This window comes from Labrus mixtus, chromosome 7 (assembly GCF_963584025.1).
Source record: "Labrus mixtus chromosome 7, fLabMix1.1, whole genome shotgun sequence".
Lineage (NCBI taxonomy): Eukaryota > Metazoa > Chordata > Actinopteri > Labriformes > Labridae > Labrus > Labrus mixtus.
This window is the reverse complement of record NC_083618.1, coordinates 919,371-936,762: the sequence shown is the minus strand read 5'-3', so window position 1 is coordinate 936,762 and position 17,392 is coordinate 919,371. Positions and strand designations below refer to the sequence as shown.

Here is a 17,392-nt window from a genome sequence, read left to right as displayed (position 1 = left end):
TACAATTAATAATAAAAAAATAACATTACTGACCTTTTGTGTTTTTTTGATTCAATTAAATCATTTCGACTTTCTTATTCCATGATGTAGAATATGTTCCATTTAGTTACTCTTTCACACATTAAAAATGAAATAAGAGAGTGCATATGAGAACCTGCAAAACGATAACTGAACTAGTCTTTTAGTAACTGAAAGAAGGCACAAACCTGAAATATTCTGACAAAATTAATCAAATGTACCAAATATAAGGCAGCTGTGATATTTAAAGCATGATATCTAATCATATAGTGATTTGGTAATCTATTCATTTTAGAGGATTACAAATTCTGCTTTCAGTTGCAGAGTTAAATTTACGTATTCTTCATCAAAGGTTTAAATTTCAGTGTTTCAACATGAACATAATATTTACAGTAAAAACTTTGTTTCTGCCCCTGAAATTTTTCCTGTGTTGCTTATTCACAATTGTCCCTTGCAGCTGGAAGTTTTCTTCCCTGTCAGTTGAGGGATTGGTGGTGGAGGGGGGGGGGGGGGGGGGGGGGGGGCACATGACCCCTTACTTTATTAGGAATATTTACTAAGGGACTGGCAGGAAGAAGTCTGGGTGAAACATTTGGCTGTTTCTCTTCACACATGGAGCTCACCCAGAATACTTAATTTCTATGTCTGAAAGCAACTTTATAGTTACTTTATATTGACTCACTCATGCGCATTTTTGTTGCCACAATATGCAAATATTTAAATGACACTTACAATCCAACACACTTCAGTAAATCTTGGTTTTATGTCATAACAAATACACGCCTATACACCAATTCACCTGAAATATGTCTCTCATTTATTTCACAATCTGTACGAATTATGGAGGACATTTATGGGACACCATGTACAGTAATCAGTTTTTGACACAATGATGACACTCCATCCGGATAATGAGTCCCCTGGCGGGCATGCTGAATGATCTAATTAATACTTGGATTAGCTGTGGGTGAATAACTTTCAAATGTCTAATAAAAATCCTATCTGCTTTTATTTCTAAATTATTGATTCATAATGACAATCCTGATCAGAAAGACTTCTCAGGTTTTCATTATGGTGTGTCTTTTAAACTATTCTCATAATATTTAAGGTCTATTCTTTTAGATGACATATTCGTTTCCTTCTGTTGCCAGATTGTGTCAACCAGTGGTGACCTGAGCACCAAAAGCCCTTGTATTATTTGGTTTGTGCACAGTGTTCCTCTGCATGCATGAGTGCAGTTTCACTGGCATGTTACTCAGTAAAATGAATGGCAATCACAATAGATGTTCCTCGTGGGTTAGGAGGTCAAACTAGACAAACTCTCTGATGAGTAGCCAGTTGGCTCACGGTTTTACATCTGACACTCATCAGCAGTGACTTAACTAATATTACATTATGAACATAATACATAAACTAAGCATAATAAGATATTATAAACTAAGCATACTTACACATATTATGAAGTATTTAATAGAAAAACTGTATCAGGCCTCCTGTATTTAAGTTTTAAGTATGTACGTTAAAACAGGCTCCGATCAGTCTACCAGCTCTTCTTGCATCTGGTGACAGTATGATGCCCTCTTGTGGCCAATTACTGGATTTAACTACCAATCCAGGCTCTTCTTCCACTTCTGTTTTTTAATTCTCTTTCTTCGCCACTGACTGCCAATCGGAGCCATGTTAACTAAAAAGCTGAATAACAAAGAACACATTCTAATCAATTTTCAGTTTTTATTTTAGAATTGGTTCTATAGAAAGAGTCCAACGTTTATGCTAAATAAAATGTTGATGTAGCCTATGTAGAATTACCAGATTCAAAATAAGTTTTAATAGACGTGAACTAATAATAATAATAAACATAATACAATGAACTTGTGGGAACCAAAATGCCCATAACTTCCAAACAATAATTGTTTTATTATATCAGTTTTAAAGTAGGCTACATCTAAGGTATCTATTTTGAATTACTTTTTTTATTATTATTATTTTATATGTAGACTAGGCTAAATAAAGTGCCCAGAGTGCATAAAATAACATAAAAATAGAGATTTCTCCTGGGAAACCCCCAGACCACCTGAGATATGATACTTACGTAATAAAGAGATTTGGGGGTTAGGAGAGTTAGAGTATTTTGGAAAGATATATATTTTTAAATAACTTACTTAAATATAGCCCAGTTTCAACATTTTAAAAACAAAAATAAATTGTGAATAAAATTGGCAAACTAATAAATAATGCAAATAGCCTAATCGGCTATAGCATTTTTACACTAGCCTACTGTCAAATTGCAGTGTCATACGACACGGCAACAGTTTCACGGTTGATGTAAAAAAAAAGAAGAAAAAAAAAGAACCAAAATGTGGTTTTGTTTAATAGTTTTGGATAGCAACTACAGCCGCGAGGTGCACATGCCTACAAACGTCGGTAGCACCTGATGTTACAAATCAAACGCTCCTTTGTGTACCTGTTCCGCCCCTCGACTATTTGACGTGTCTGCTCTGTCCACTGGATGAACTCCGCTCGGGTCGCAGCGTGCCGTGGACCAGCGGGTAGTGAGACTAGACTCAGTCACACAGTCACAGTCTAAAGTTAGCTGTCTGTTTCTGTTTGTCTTTCCGTAGATATTTAGTTTCATACATTTGCTGTTCATATTCGCTTTTTGTGTGTGAAGTGAACAACCAAGTAGTAGCACTACAGGGCTTCGCGGGAAGGAATGCACCTAAACAACAACACCTGCGTCGATAAACGGAAGAGAAAGACTTCACCGTCGCGTCAGCATGGACGGCATAAGTGTTGCCCGACTTTCGACAAACCGCAGGCCGTCTGTTGGGGCTGTTTTGCCGGCTGAAAATACTCCTGCAGGGAAAGTTTCCACCCAGGTCCAAGTGAAAAAGCAAGCCGTGAAGAGACACCACCACAAACACAACCTGAAGCACAGGTACGAGTTCCTGGAGACCCTGGGGAAAGGAACCTATGGCAAGGTGAAGAAAGCGAAGGAAAGGTCCGGCAGGCTGGTAAGACATATTATCCCTTTATTTTATCACAACGTTAATTGCCTTTAACGATGCCAACATATGCAGCCAGTGTTAAGGTCTGCTCTCTGTCCTGTCGGCCATCTGTTCACAGGTAGACAGCCTATGGTTCTATTTTTTAGGTGTTCTGAAGTTTGCACACAGGTAGACTACATTCCGGGTTTCAGTCGGGAAAATGTATACGTACGATTTTGTTCTAATTTCTTCCTAGTAAAAGCTCATGAGCTATATTATTATGTAAAGTAACGAAAGAGGTTAGTGCTGCAGGCATAGCCTACATGTCAGCTGCCAAACCAGCTTCAGTTTGCCTGAGAGTTCACTGTGTTTGTTTTATTTAGGGTGTTTGCTCTTACTTTCAGTGTTTTTATGAGATCATTGTATAAGCTTGTTAATTGCATCAATTATGTAATTAACGAATTATATAATTTTATTGTAACCACATCAGTGAATTATACAATGTTTGGATAATGGGCTGTTTGTCAAAAGGGTTGAATAAGTACAGTATGTAAACTCAAATCATATGATAGCAGTTTCAAATACATGTCTGTGTCTTACGCAAACCCAGTATCATAACTGTTTGTTTGTTTTAGCTCATTAAAGAGAAAAAAAGGTTCAATCATTTGACTTAGGGCTGGTCGATATGGACCAAAACTCATATCTCGATATGCCTTTTATTAACAGTGAAAACACATGGAAAATAAACTACCTGTTTGTGAATTTAAAAAGTAATATTATAAAAAGAGAGAGAGAGGAGGAGCAGGGTTAGGAGGGACAGACAGTCAGTCATCATCAGTGAGATGAGAAAAAGGTGACCTGGCACCTCTATAATGTTATTTTAATGCAACATAAACTAAAACTCGATATATTTCCCAGCCCTACTTTGACTCCACACTTCTGTTTAAGATGACCTCTTGAAGAAGGAAGCAAAAAGAGATGCCTGTTAATGTGTCACACATAGAAGAAGTTTTACACAGTCACATCCAACTGCTACAATGCAAGCTAGAAGGAAAGGCGTTTCACTGGGAAAAACTGGGGAACTTTGTCATAGGAGGAACTCCTTTTAGACAGGAAACTTTCTTTCTTTGCTCCTGATGAAGGAGGAGGGGGAAATTGCAATGAGTCTTCCAGGTGAATTCCAGGTCCCCATGCCTTGGGGAGTAGAGGACTGGGCAAAAGCTATTTTTATTTTGTTCTGGCACAACTAATATGTTAAGTAGCCTTCCCCTTGAGTGACTGATGACTGAAATATTAAAAAAAGATATCAGTATAATGCAATACAGTCCCTTAAAACTATGGCCAGAGAATGAAACATATAGGTCAGGCAGCACCTATAAAGCAGTTTCAACAAAAATGAAAGTGTTACCTCTGTTAGATAAGGTAGGGTTTATTGCAGGGTGGTTTTATTAGCCTTGTGTTACCTAACAGGTGTACTAAATAAACTGTCATCTCAGACTTTACATGGGGTCATGAAGCAAACTTTTCCACACTTGATCATTTTCGTTCAGTTTGACATTTTTTTTTGTTTTGTTTCAAGACAATTTAATTATGAAAATTAAATTACAGGCAGAATATCATAAACAAAAAGGACACCTTTAATGTTGAGCGTTTTCTACTTTCACAGACAGCTGAAATATGTGTCCTAGAAGTGACCTCAGTCAGCTCAGCCGCTAAGTCATGTTCATCGAAAACACGCCGTGATTATAGGTCGTGTTTGAGTGAAAGTGCAGGGAAGTCAAGGAAGTAGCTGACAGGAATTCCCCTCCTGAACATGCAGTAAACAGGTCGTGATACGCCTTTCTTTATACTTCTATCTGATACGACTTGGTGGTAGACTCAGCTTTTGTAGGATGTGAGGTGCTGCAGGCAGCTTCATAATCTTGCTGCCTAAAGCCTGTGTTCAAATGTCAAAATACTGATTAGTCCAAATGAATGTTGTGAATGCACAGTGACAAACGAGCATTTAAAAAGCGGTTTGTAGCATCCAGTGAGGAAGGAAAAACATTAATTTGCCTTGTTTGGAACTACCTATCAAAGTATTGGCAGTATAATTGACGTAGCTTTGTAATGTGAGACAGGGAGTGGCACAGCACAAAGGATGGTTTCATGGTTTCATCATTCCTGTGTTGTGGCACTACAGCTGTTCGTTTGTCTGAATGCATCAGTTTGATTACATAATCCATTTAGGTAGAGTGAAGTGTTGACTTCAGTCTCAATACGGGAGAATGTGTTTACCCACAAGGCCCACCAACTTAAGTTGGTTGACCAGCTAATCATAAATCCATCACATTTTGGTTGCAGTCTTTCTTAGGTTTTTTTGTAGAAGCTAATTAAAAAACAATTAAAATTAGCTTCTACAATAGAAATTAAATCGAAAACAAGAACGATACAGTGATGCAGATTATAGATGTGATATATATATATGCGTTTAATAATAATTAAACTAAATTACCTTGAGCACCAGCATGAAACCAAATCAACTTGCGCTGCATTGTTGTGTTAGCATGCTAATGCTAGCGATCTTTATTATGCTCGTATCTTCACACTGCATGTAAATTTACCTGAAATGAGCGTGATCTAGAAACACAGTTAAGCAGTGAGTACAGTATGTTATTCTTCTTTTCTCTAGTCCCTCAATTAAACAACTTTTATACACGAGGGGAGGAGTCAGCCGGCCGTCCTGGCGATGTAAACAAACTGAAGATAGGACTCAGAAAGCATCACAGACAGTGGGACTCAGTGGTTACACTCATTGTAGACAGTCATGACTCACAGAGTTATTTTCAGAGGATATACTTGATTTATATTATATTTAAGTGTGAAAAATCACATAGAAAGACTTTAAGGAGTTATTTTAATGCCAGTTAGTATAGGTATTTGTGTTGGTTGTCTATCATAAAACTGAACACTTGAGGCACTGACCAGTAGACCTATTTGACTCCACCAACTTAAGTCCCCTTGTCAGCGAACATGTCCCTCCATCATTTCCTATGAACCGACTTTCCTATTTTGTTGGTTCAGGAATTCAGAGTTAAATATGAAATATTTCCACTTCAGTTCCTATTGCATGGAACACACTTTCTTCGCACAAAGACTGCTCACACTGAGATAACTGCACAGGGGTGCGAACTCATCATGAGTGGGAGTTCAGCCCGTCTGACAGCTATGCAAACAAAAGGCAGGAAACTTCAGTTCCCAGAATCAGAATCAAGCTTTGGGTTGCTGTGAACACAGAGCTGACCTGGAGGAGCATCCAGCCTAGACAGTGACTCATGACGCCAGACGGCTGCGTGTTGAAACTGATATGACAAGTCGCTGCTCTACTCATTTCCCTTGTGTCTGCTGCCTTGAGGGTTAGAAGAGAGAGGAAACCAGGACACCCCAGCTCTTGACACCCTTCAATGTTAGAGTTGACTGATGACGCACTCTGCGCTCAGAGGAATCCGAGGCAGCTGAGCCTCAAACAGACACATGCAACATAATGACATACATTTAGACTGCAAAAGATGTGGATGTGACACTTTCACAATTACAGACCCAAACAGATACTTTACAGATGTAAATTTCTCCCAGACATGACAGCACACAATCGATTTCTTAACGCCAGACAATACTTGACCCGGCGCCCCTCTGCCTTGTTGGAAAGATAATAGGAGAGTTTTGTTTCACTGCCCATTGTTTCTTTAACGAGGACGCCACTCTCCATTTACTCATTTGTAAGCTTATATTTAAATAGTTTTCATTTTCTTCTAGTAAAGAAAGTTCAGGCCTAATCGAGTGTATTAATACACCAAACTCTGTCCAAACAGCAGGGCAGTCGCTAATCACTGTACTAATCTTTTCTTTTTCCAGTGGAGTGAGGTTATGTTTAGATATTGTATACTGGTATATTGAAAACAATACCTCCTTTCTTTCATATAAAAATATGAGTTCATAGCAATAATATGCACACCTGAACATTTCAATACACTGAAGTTTAATTGATGCTATCTTCATTGGTGTGGTGTGAACAGAAACTTGGGAAAATTAATATCAATGTCTACAAATGACATGATTGAACTTGTGCTCCTGTGATGTTGTGTTTCTAATAATTACTTTTATCCTGCACAAACATTCATTTAAAGATACAGCCTCAATTTGAAGCAACTTTTGGAACTTTCTAGTAACTGTAACGCTGTGTAAATGTACTTATGATTATCTCAAATCAATCTAATTTGATGTCGTTCTTTTGTCCAAAATCAATCTTTCAGGTGGCCATCAAGTCGATCAGAAAGGAGAAAATCAAGGACGAGCAAGACCTGGTTCACATCCGCAGAGAAATTGAGATAATGTCCACTCTCTGCCACCCGCACATCATCACCATATATGAAGGTAAAGTATCACAAAATGAAAATGATGACCAGCAGTGCATTTCAAAGTGTGTGAGAGAGATTCGGTGTAGTCATCATTTAGAAATGACTTGACCTCTGAGCCACACGGGTATTGAAACATGATACCTAAAAAGGCAATTCGCTCGTTCAGTCTCTGTTAGAGATTCACAGTTTGGTCACGCAAGTCTTTGTGAAGACTGATGCAGGGTTATGTAAGTGATGATACCCCTTGGTACCCCGTCAGTACTGTGGGATAATGTGCAGGGCCTCGTGTCTTCCAGCGCCCCTCATGCCTGATGAGATGGTCATCGCTCAGTGTCTCTCCAGCTCAGTGCATGTTTGTTTGCAATGCAGTTGTTATGGGGCCCTGTTTATCCTAATCAGTGAGAACAAGGGGGGGAGGAGGGGTAAAGCACTTTACACACAACACAGTTGATCCAAAGTGCTGAACAGCGCAGATAGAAAAAACAAAGTAACAGACAAGAACAACAACCATTTAAATGAAAGAACAGGTAACATGTACAGAGTAACACAAGACTAACAGAGCGACAGATCTTTGAGCTGGACGGGTTATTGGAAATGAAAGGCAATTGAGTGTAAATATGTTTTGAGGCGAATTTTAACTGGAGAGAGACGGATGTTTGGAGGTTAAGAGAGAAGTTAAGAGTAAATACAAACTGCTCTGCACCGTCCACACTTAAATTCAAATAATCTGAAGATATCTAGACTCCTTTGAGTGATGCTGTGTCTCTAAAAAGTTTGACTTATGCTGACTGTTTGTCTGTTGTGATTTTTTTTTTTTTAGTATTTGAAAACAAGGACAAAATAGTTATTGTGATGGAGTACGCCAGCCGAGGGGATCTGTACGACTACATCTGTGACAAGAGGAGCATCTCTGAACGGGAGGCCAGGCACTTCTTCAGACAGATTGTATCAGCTGTGCATTATTGTCATCAGGTAAGGCGACATATCTCATTCGACTGCTTTCATACCCAACACCAAAATATGACTATGGGGAATCTTATAAGATTTAGTAACTTTGCTTCATCTGAGCTAAAAGCACAGAGCCTAGTCGGCCTGCTATTTGTGATTTTCCAGAGTGCTGGCACCCCCTGAGTTACATAATGGGCATTATTCACCGTGAGCCCGCCTGAGCACGATGTAGGGGGATGTGAACAGTTGGTCTGTGGAGTGGCAGTGTCAGGGCTAAAGGCCAGCCTTCCCAACACACACACAAACACGCATGGTCTCACACTCTAATGAGGGTGTGATAGAACAGAAGGGCTCTACGCACACGCACACGCACACACACACACAGACACACGCAATCAGTTGTTCCTGTAGTCCAGAGCTGTGTGATAAGGGACATTCAAACAGCACATTATACTTTACTGTAGCTGTTCAGCACTTTGCAAAGCTGTTAGGAATGTTTGCAGGACAATAACTACCCAGTGAATTGCCTTATGACATTCTGATAACAATCTGTCTTATTGCACTTTTACTGCAGGCTCTTGTCTGCTTAAATATGTTTTTTCCATGTTGTCAGCTGCTGTCATGAAAACCATCGAAATCCTATTTGCAATCAGTTGTATGGTATATTGAACATGAAATAACTGCTACATAACTTACAAACTGTGCGTCCATGGCTACATGCAGTGCCCAGATAAGAAAGGAGTTGACCTGCATATTTCAAAGTAAACCATTTCAAACCTTGCTAGTCAATGGTATTCCCCCCTGTAGAGCGGAGGACAATGGGGCATAGCTGACGTACCATAAAACAATCTGTGCTCTGACCTAGTAAAACACTAATCCCTTTATGTAATGGAGACACCTCCAGTGAACTCACATGAGATGGCCTGGTGGAGAATTATTATTGTAAAATATTTTAATGTATCTCACTTTTTCTCTTAGAATGGAATAGTGCATCGTGACCTGAAACTGGAGAATATTTTACTAGATGGCAACGGCAATGTGAAGGTAAGCATGAGGGAAAGTGGAAAAAGCATTTACACACCTAGCATTCACAAAACATGTTAATGGCCATTCAAATATTGACTGTGTGTACACTTGTGGGGTATTATTTATAATATATATTAAGAATTTTAAATGACAGCATGTCGATGTTCATGCAATTAAATCTAAAGAATTGTCAGATTGGAATATTTAATATGAATTGATTATTTCCTGCATTATTTTCAATTTACCCTGACCTTGTGCAATGTTACATTATGTTTACCAAACCACTTGTGCAATAACATGTCACACTTTATGTGCACTGTGTGCATGTCTGTATTACACGGAATATTCTGACTACATTTTTGTCAAAACTGCAGCTCAGCTGATCTATTTTGTGGTATCTCTGTATTTTTTTTTGTACATTTTTTATTTTTATTTTTATTTTTTTTTCACAATTGTACTGTGTTCACTTTTTGTTTGCAATCTTTGCTCTGTGCTGCTGTAACAATGTACATTTCCCCGTGGTGGGATAAATAAAGGATTATCTTATCTTAGTGCTTGTGTAAAGCTGACTAACTATAACTGAAAGCAGTATGTGTTATGAGTAACTGATACTTTGAGAAGTTAGCACTTTACAGTTATCTGGTAAAAATAACATTCTGACACTGTACCCACTGACGTCCTCTTCCTCTTCTTGCAGATTGCAGACTTTGGCCTGTCGAACCTTTACCGCGGCGACGAGTACCTCCAAACGTTTTGCGGCAGCCCTCTGTATGCTTCCCCAGAGATTGTCAATGGACGTCCTTACCGTGGGCCAGAGGTGGACACTTGGTCTCTTGGTGTGCTGTTATACACTATGGTTCATGGCACAATGCCGTTTGATGGACACAACCACAAGGCTTTGGTCCAACAGATCAGCACCGGCAACTACCGCAAACCCAACAACCCATCTGGTGAGTCTCTCAGCAGAACTTCTCTTGAAGGGTCTGAAAGACTATTCTGAGTTTGAGACATCTCAGGTATTGTTAGCTTAACATTATTTTCTCTTGCTCTTTTTTTCAGATGCATGTGGGCTCATTCGTTGGATGTTGATGGTAAATCCTGAGCGCAGGGCCACAATAGAGGAGATTGCAGGACACTGGTGGCTCAACTGGGGCTACCAGCAGCCGTTACTGTCCGAGACAAAGAGCAGTCCAGTGGAGCAGGCCCCTTCACCAGCCTCTCCATCACCATCACACCCTGCTGGGCTGGCTAGTGTTGCTAGCTGGCTGCGCCGTACATCCAGGCCTTTACTGGACAACGGCTCAAAGATGCGTTGTCTGCTCCGCTCACAGGGTGGGGGAGGGGATGTGGTGCGGCAGCGCTCTCTACGAAGGTCACGTAAAGAAAACAATGTCTCCCAGACTGTTTATGAGTCAAGCAACGATAGTCGTCCCTCTAAGGGTATTTTAAAGAGACGCAACAGTGTAAAGCAGAAGGCAGTGAGTGAAAGCCCTGCTGTGGAGCCGCAAAACATCCTGGGTTTGTCTGCACCAGCCAACGCTCCATCAGCTGCACTGCAGCCCCGAAAAGGTATCCTGAAGAAGTCCACGGAACAAGAGTCAGGGTACTACTCATCATCTCCTGAGAACAGTGACTCTGGCTGGGCACCTCGACCTAAAGAGTGCCCTTCAGCCCCGCCCTACAGGAAAGGCATCTTAAAGCGGAATGGAAAGTTCTCCTCAGGTTGCCTGCAGGAGTTTGGCTCTCTGGACCAGCTGGCACTGTCTTTACCACATGGAGGAACCAGGTCTAGGCCGAGCGGGGCAGTCAGCGAGGACAGCATTCTGTCTTCTGAGTCTTTTGATCAGCTTGATCTTCCTGATCGTGTCGAACCTCCGACTCAAATGGATGAACCGGTCAAGACTAACATGAGAGGATGCGTGTCTGCTGACAATCTGCTGGACATCTGTGAAGATGGGATTCTTCGGGAGGGGTTGCTGAGAACCTGGAAGTGTTATGAGTCTGGAGTGGCTGACAGCACCTTCTCCATCACAGACTGTGATAATGTCACTGAGGCCTACAAACAGGCCATGGTCATACGAGGCTCTGCAGCAAGTTGAAGATCTGCCAGAAGTCATGCTCTCTGATTAAAGACTGATTTTTTCATTCTGATTCAAATGCATATGAACTACTAATGAAGTGGTAGCCAAAGTGCATTATGTGAAATTACCAGCAGACTGTTGCTTGAATTATCTTGTAATTATACTTCTAGGAAAACAGGCTTAAGTAACCAGAATGCACATTTTGTTTTATGAAAATGATGACTGATAGTTCATTTCAAAGATTCTCAGAAGAGAGCTGCTTTTTGTGAACTAGGAGCCTTTTCTCAACGCTCAGTTTCAAAAGTGTAGCAAATGCAAAAAGTGATCCTGAAACCAAAAATATAAACTAAGGAGGTTATTCAACACTCACAGTCTGACGTTTTTTCAGGTGTTGCATATGCAACAAAGTCAGGGTTTTTCAATGTCAATAAGACAGTTTGAGGAAGTGTTTATGACTTAAGAGCTATAGGAACCTTGCTTTGTTATGTTCGTTCATTTGTCAGTCTTATATTTGTCTCGGGTTACAGCAATAACGCACTAAGCACAGATTAAATGTTGAGATGTGTTCAAACTTCTAATAAGGATTTGGAAATATGACATTTCATGGATACCAAAGAGCAAATGTGCTTATGTTAGACTTGGTTTTTTTTTTATTAATAGCTAACAAAAGTGCTGATATGAATGTTGTTTAAACTGGGACTTAAGCTCTCAACAAGTTTGTTTATATAATTGTTGTGTTTCTTTTTTCTTGAGATGACTTGTGCCAATTTTTGATAATGACTTGAATAATAATCCTGGCACACATGACTCACATCCAGCGAAACCAGTAGAGCCTGCTTTTGTTTTTGAGCAAACACTGATACAGGTGGCCATTCTCGCTCTGTATGCAGGAGGCAGTTTCACTGAAAAGGTGGAGCTTGTTATCATAACCGCTGTTAGAAAGTCAAAAGTGGACTTTTGAAAACGGAAACATGTGTTTTGAAAGGAAACCATGATACAAAGTGAAACAAGTATAATAGCTGCACACAAACGCTTAATGTGCATTTCATTCAAAACTATTCAAACACTCGGGGCAGAACAGTATTTCACAAAGATGGATGAGAAGTTTTAGGATCTAACTGGTAAAAGTGTTGCATGCTTGGGACTTAAATGGTAAACTAAACTTGTACCCATATGTTTAAAATTAAACATGCTGATGATAATCTTAGAAATTACAAATTACATTTGAAAAGAATATATTCACCATTTGTTATACTTATGGGGTCAACTGCTTACCCCTGATTTATGAAGTATGTATGTCTGGTCCGAGAACAGAACATCTGTATTGATATTTCATGCTGCACAATGGAGTTACTTAATTGGATTGGCATGTTTGACATTGAGGTAACAAGATGAAGCCAGTGCCTTGAATAACACATTATTGAAACCTGATACCTAGAACCTTTAATTAGCACTGAGTTTTGTCACGAGATTCACCTGAGAAGAAACTGCCTAATCGTGCTGTTGGTCATAACTGGAAGGGTTTTTTGTCACACTTTGAAACTATTCATGTATTTAAGGCCTGCATGAGTATACAGAGAACTGGCTTTTCCTGATTTGAACTGGAAATTTGTGTTATAGTGTTATCTGTCATGTACCATAAATCATTTTGTGTCAGAGGAAAAATGTGGTTAGCCTTTGGATAGACTGGTCAACATTATATTGGTTTCATATTTTTAGTAAAATATAATGTGCTTTTTGGCATTTCATCAACGTTTTCCCTCTCTCTTATCCTGTAAGTTTCAGGTGTTCAGGCTCTATTAAGCTTTTTTTTTCTCTGACAGTAACTAAAACCATGGTTGCCAAAGTTAGTGGCTTATCATTTGTATGACTGTGGGATTTGACATGCTGTTGTGTGACTTGAAGTAAATCAATATTAAGAATGAATGCTGTCTGATTCTGTCACTGACTTCTAGACTAATGTTTGATTTTGTGTTCTGAATATGTTTATTTATAGTCACAAGGGAATTCAGAGCAGTGCATAAACATCTATTCAATCTAATCAGAACTGTGGAGATAAATGATCTTATAAAACACCAGAAATGAGAGCAGTTAATACATATAGGCAAGATGTGCAAACAATGCTAACAGTAATTAGGGCAATTCAACTACTAATATCATAAAAAAGACAACACAATCACTATTCTATTCTAACAAAGTTTCAGGAGAAGTTGCAAAAACAAATGAGAATGTAGCAACACAACGGACATTTGGAAAAAGTCATTTCTCAAACTAGCTCAACAACTCATGTCAAGGTGGAATCTCCAAAACAATCCACATTTAAGCAACTATTTAGAGGAAGTATAAATGGCATTTATTTAGACACATTTCATCTCCTATTTAAATTTCATGAGGGCAGGCTGAGCTCCAACACACCCCAAAGCTGGTCATGGCAGAGGAGGACGGAGCTCTGAGCGGGGTCAAATCCACAGAAAAACATCCAGAGGTTCATGAGTCAGTCATAGACAGATTTTCTATGGCAATTCAACCAATGGTGCATATGCTGCGTTGTTGCTTTTCCTCAACATGTATTTAACAATTTGTACCTTTTCACAGACTGTTTAATCAGGGCCCCGTCTGTCAGTGTTTGCAAACAGGGCAAAGTCAAAAGATATCTAAAGATGTCAGTTAAACAGTAGCCTTACCAGGTCAATGGCCAGACAGTTGGCCAAAAACTTCATAACTGAATCAGGGTTGAGGGAAGAGTCCGCTAGCTTTAGCCTCTGCACTGCTATGCTCACACAGGCACATGCAACACTGGAGGGTAAGAACTCTGCAAACCTGCAGTCTGAGGAGAAGAAAGGAGGATTCTCAAAATAATAAAGAATTCTGATGGACACTTAAAGCAGTGGAAGAGTTAAAGGTCAGTAAAGGTCAGGTGTGTACACAATAAGAAAAGTGTCTGCATTGTAGTCCTCTCCTGATGGACAATAGGGGAGAACTCAAAAGCAGACATTTCCCAAAACCTGTTCATGTGTTACAACATCCTTATTGTTTGAGGCAGAAGACGAAAATGTAGCCATGTGACACATTGTCAGACCTCTAGTTTGAATGGGATAAAATGTCAGGAGCAAGGAGTTCTTTTCATTGTATGGTCTGTAATGTCATAGTGACTATGACTATGACATTACTAACTAAAAAGTCAGTTAGTGCCTTTTTAGACTGACTATGACATAGTCAGTCTGAAAAGGCACTAACTGACTGTATCCCTGCGACATCGTGCCTCGGGCGGCATCACAGAGATTTGTGGGAAATCAGCCAGCTGAATGGCCGGCCGGGCGCTGGTCTTTCAAAGTAGACAATACAGGATTACACAAACTCAGCTCTCTGTCTCCAAAATGAACTGCTGACACATTGTGATGAGAATTATGGCAGCTTTGTGTTCAGTGTTCACTACCAGAAAGATACTTTTAATGCTCATTAAAGTCAAATTATATTTATAATACGTTTATTTCATTCATCAACCAAATGAAACAATTAAATAACCATACAATTAATCTCAAATCCTGAATAAAAAGGAGCAGAAAGAAGGATGATCTTATATATCAGAGGATGATCTTATAATCAGACTCTTTAACAGCATCACCACCTCATAAATAATGCTACATACTGTGTGTGTTTTTTTTTAATAACAATAACTCTTTCCAGTGTAGTTACTGTGTAATTTTCCATTATTGTATTTTTTTATTTAACTGATGTAAATATGTTTGATTTGATTTTTAACTTCTATTTTTATTTTTAATAATTATATTCCCGTCCCCTGTTTTCTGGAGCTGCTGTAATGCACAAATTTCCCCCACGGGGGATCAATAAAGTTTATCTTTATCTCTTTATCTTCTTTATAATCTGCCCCTCTTTCACAAGACATTCATTTACAAAGAACATAATTCAATCAGATTAAAATCAAACAGCTGCAGGCCCACACAGCCACTCACATCCCACTAAACATTTCTAAGTTACAAATAATTTTACAGCATCAAAGAAGATCCTGAAAAGATTGACCTGTCACAAAACTTAATGAACACATTGAATCATATTTTCTCAACATACTGGCTTTAATTGTTATTTAAATGTAATGTTTGATGTTTACATTTTAGGTGATATATAAAGCTGCTTTTATTGCAGTGGAATGATATTAAGATTTATATTTGAACCCAGGAATAATTTAACACAAGAATAATTGTGAAAACATGTCTTTGAAAATATTTTCTCTCCCAGGCTTGATGTGCCCTGACGTCTGGTGCTTTTTATTTGCAAAGAAAACATCTCGTGTGTTGAAAACTGGATTATGTAACTCACCAGTGGCTGCCAGGGCGATGTAGGAGTGAACATGCCTACGCATGTTTGGAAGGTGATGGGGACGAACAAAGGGGAGTGTGTGAAGGATCGGCTCCAAAAAGTCAGAGGGCACCACAGAGGCCAGACACCAGTCCAACCTGGACACCACTGCTACCTCCCACTGCTGCAACACACACATGAATCTAAACCAAACGTCCAACCCAATGCTACACCTGTCACAATAGAAATTATTTTTTATGTCTTCTCAGTTTATTTGATCTAAACCCAATTGCAATTGTGCATTTCTATCCACTTAAGTATCTCAGAGTCAGGACCCCTTCCACTGAAGGTACCACCCTGGATGGGAAACACTGTGATGGGGTATTGTCAGATCTTAGGAAACCTGCCTGATAGCAGTGCCTCATAACTTCCTGGTCCTAAATATTACAAGTTATATGTATGATCTTATGTTTATGGACATACTTGCTGATGACTGAATAATCCCATTCCAGGTGCTTCTTTAAAAAAATCTTAAAGGCCTAGATAATATAGTTCAATTGTTGTAGAAATTATTATTTTTTCCATGTAACTTAAAGGGAGATCAGAAAAATGATCAGACAACCCTTTACCAATGTGTGCTTACACCAGTCACATTATGTCTGTAATAAATAATCAAAGTGTTACCAGGATGTCTGACACTGATATGGAGTTGTCTGTGTAGATACAAAGCTTGCTGGCAGTCAGAGGGACAGTCTCTCTCATTTTAGATGCCAGGAACATGCAAACCGCTCCTAAAAGCTGCAGGTTAGACTTCCCGATAGCAAAGCGGCTCAGGTAGCAGTCCAGGTAACACGCCGCCAGCGGAAACACCTCCTCCTCACATTTCTGCTCCTCACACACCTGTAAGACAAGCCAATCGTTTTCACTTAGTGTCATAGATGTGACATATAAAGCCGTCTCTACCTGAACTACTTTCATTACCTGGAACATCCACACTCCCAGCATCCTCCGCATGTTTGGTTGTATGTCTGTCTGGACTCTGTCACAGTGAGGAGCCGGCCGACAGCTCTCCTCCATGGCCGTCAGGTGACGCAGTGCCCGCGGGTCGCCGGTCATGGCTTGGTCACTTCCCGCCCGAAGAACCACATCATACTCACTTTCACCAGTATGGTGGTCACTAGATTGTTTTTGAAAATCCATTCGGCGAAGTTGAATATTAAAGCATTTGTTTTTCCAAAAATAATTAACACCTTAAACTAGCTGTAAACCGTTAGCTACGTCCACCGCTTGTTAGCTTACGTCAGCTAGCTAACTGTGTTGAAGCTAATGTTTTAAAAAAAACAAAAAAAACCCTGCTAGCTCGTTTTATGAGGGACAAAAAAATGACTAAAGTATAAATAAATAAATAGATGTTGGGAGAAATGCATACAATAATGTATAAATAAATACATAAATAAATATATGAATAAATATATTCATATATTTATTTTATATTTTTCATTTTTCATCATCCTTTTTCATTAACAAAGTGTATTTATTATTTATTCATTGATGTATTGTTTTCAGCATTTATATATTTATTTATATATTTATTGATGCATTTATTTAATTATTTATT

The 17,392-nt window shown here is 39.2% G+C and overlaps 2 protein-coding genes across 2 annotated transcripts; one reads left to right on the top strand and one right to left on the bottom strand.

The window, feature by feature from the left end:
* The first annotated feature begins 2,572 nt into the window (after positions 1-2,572).
* Positions 2,573-13,398, top strand: nuak2 (NUAK family, SNF1-like kinase, 2). The gene is made up of 6 exons (XM_061041960.1): positions 2,573-3,032; positions 7,298-7,418; positions 8,223-8,374; positions 9,329-9,394; positions 10,074-10,326; positions 10,436-13,398. Exons 1-6 carry the CDS (start codon positions 2,796-2,798, stop codon positions 11,473-11,475), a joined length of 1,869 nt encoding a protein of 622 aa, XP_060897943.1. The 5' UTR covers positions 2,573-2,795; the 3' UTR covers positions 11,476-13,398.
* Positions 13,399-13,843: 445 nt separating this feature from the next.
* ccnd3 (cyclin D3) lies at positions 13,844-16,974 on the bottom strand. The gene is made up of 5 exons (XM_061041691.1): positions 16,756-16,974; positions 16,459-16,674; positions 15,796-15,958; positions 14,142-14,284; positions 13,844-13,906 (listed from the first exon to the last, which is right to left on the bottom strand). The coding sequence occupies exons 1-5, from the start codon at positions 16,972-16,974 to the stop codon at positions 13,844-13,846; spliced, it is 804 nt and encodes a 267-aa protein (XP_060897674.1).
* Between the last annotated feature and the right edge of the window lie 418 nt (positions 16,975-17,392).

Bases quoted from the DNA above. Each gene is read 5' to 3' on its own strand.
- ccnd3 (XM_061041691.1), bottom strand. From the start codon at position 16,974: ATGGATTTTCAAAAACAATCTAGTGACCACCATACTGGTGAAAGTGAG. The intron at 16,675-16,755 runs GTAATGAAAGTA...CTTGTCTTACAG, and splicing joins TGGGAGTGTGGATGTTCCAG to GTGTGTGAGGAGCAGAAATG. The intron at 15,959-16,458 runs GTAACACTTTGA...TGTGTGTTGCAG, and splicing joins TATCAGTGTCAGACATCCTG to CAGTGGGAGGTAGCAGTGGT.
- nuak2 (XM_061041960.1), top strand. From the start codon at position 2,796: ATGGACGGCATAAGTGTTGCCCGACTTTCGACAAACCGCAGGCCGTCT. The intron at 9,395-10,073 runs GTAAGCATGAGG...CTCTTCTTGCAG, and splicing joins ATGGCAACGGCAATGTGAAG to ATTGCAGACTTTGGCCTGTC. The intron at 10,327-10,435 runs GTGAGTCTCTCA...TCTTTTTTTCAG, and splicing joins CAAACCCAACAACCCATCTG to ATGCATGTGGGCTCATTCGT.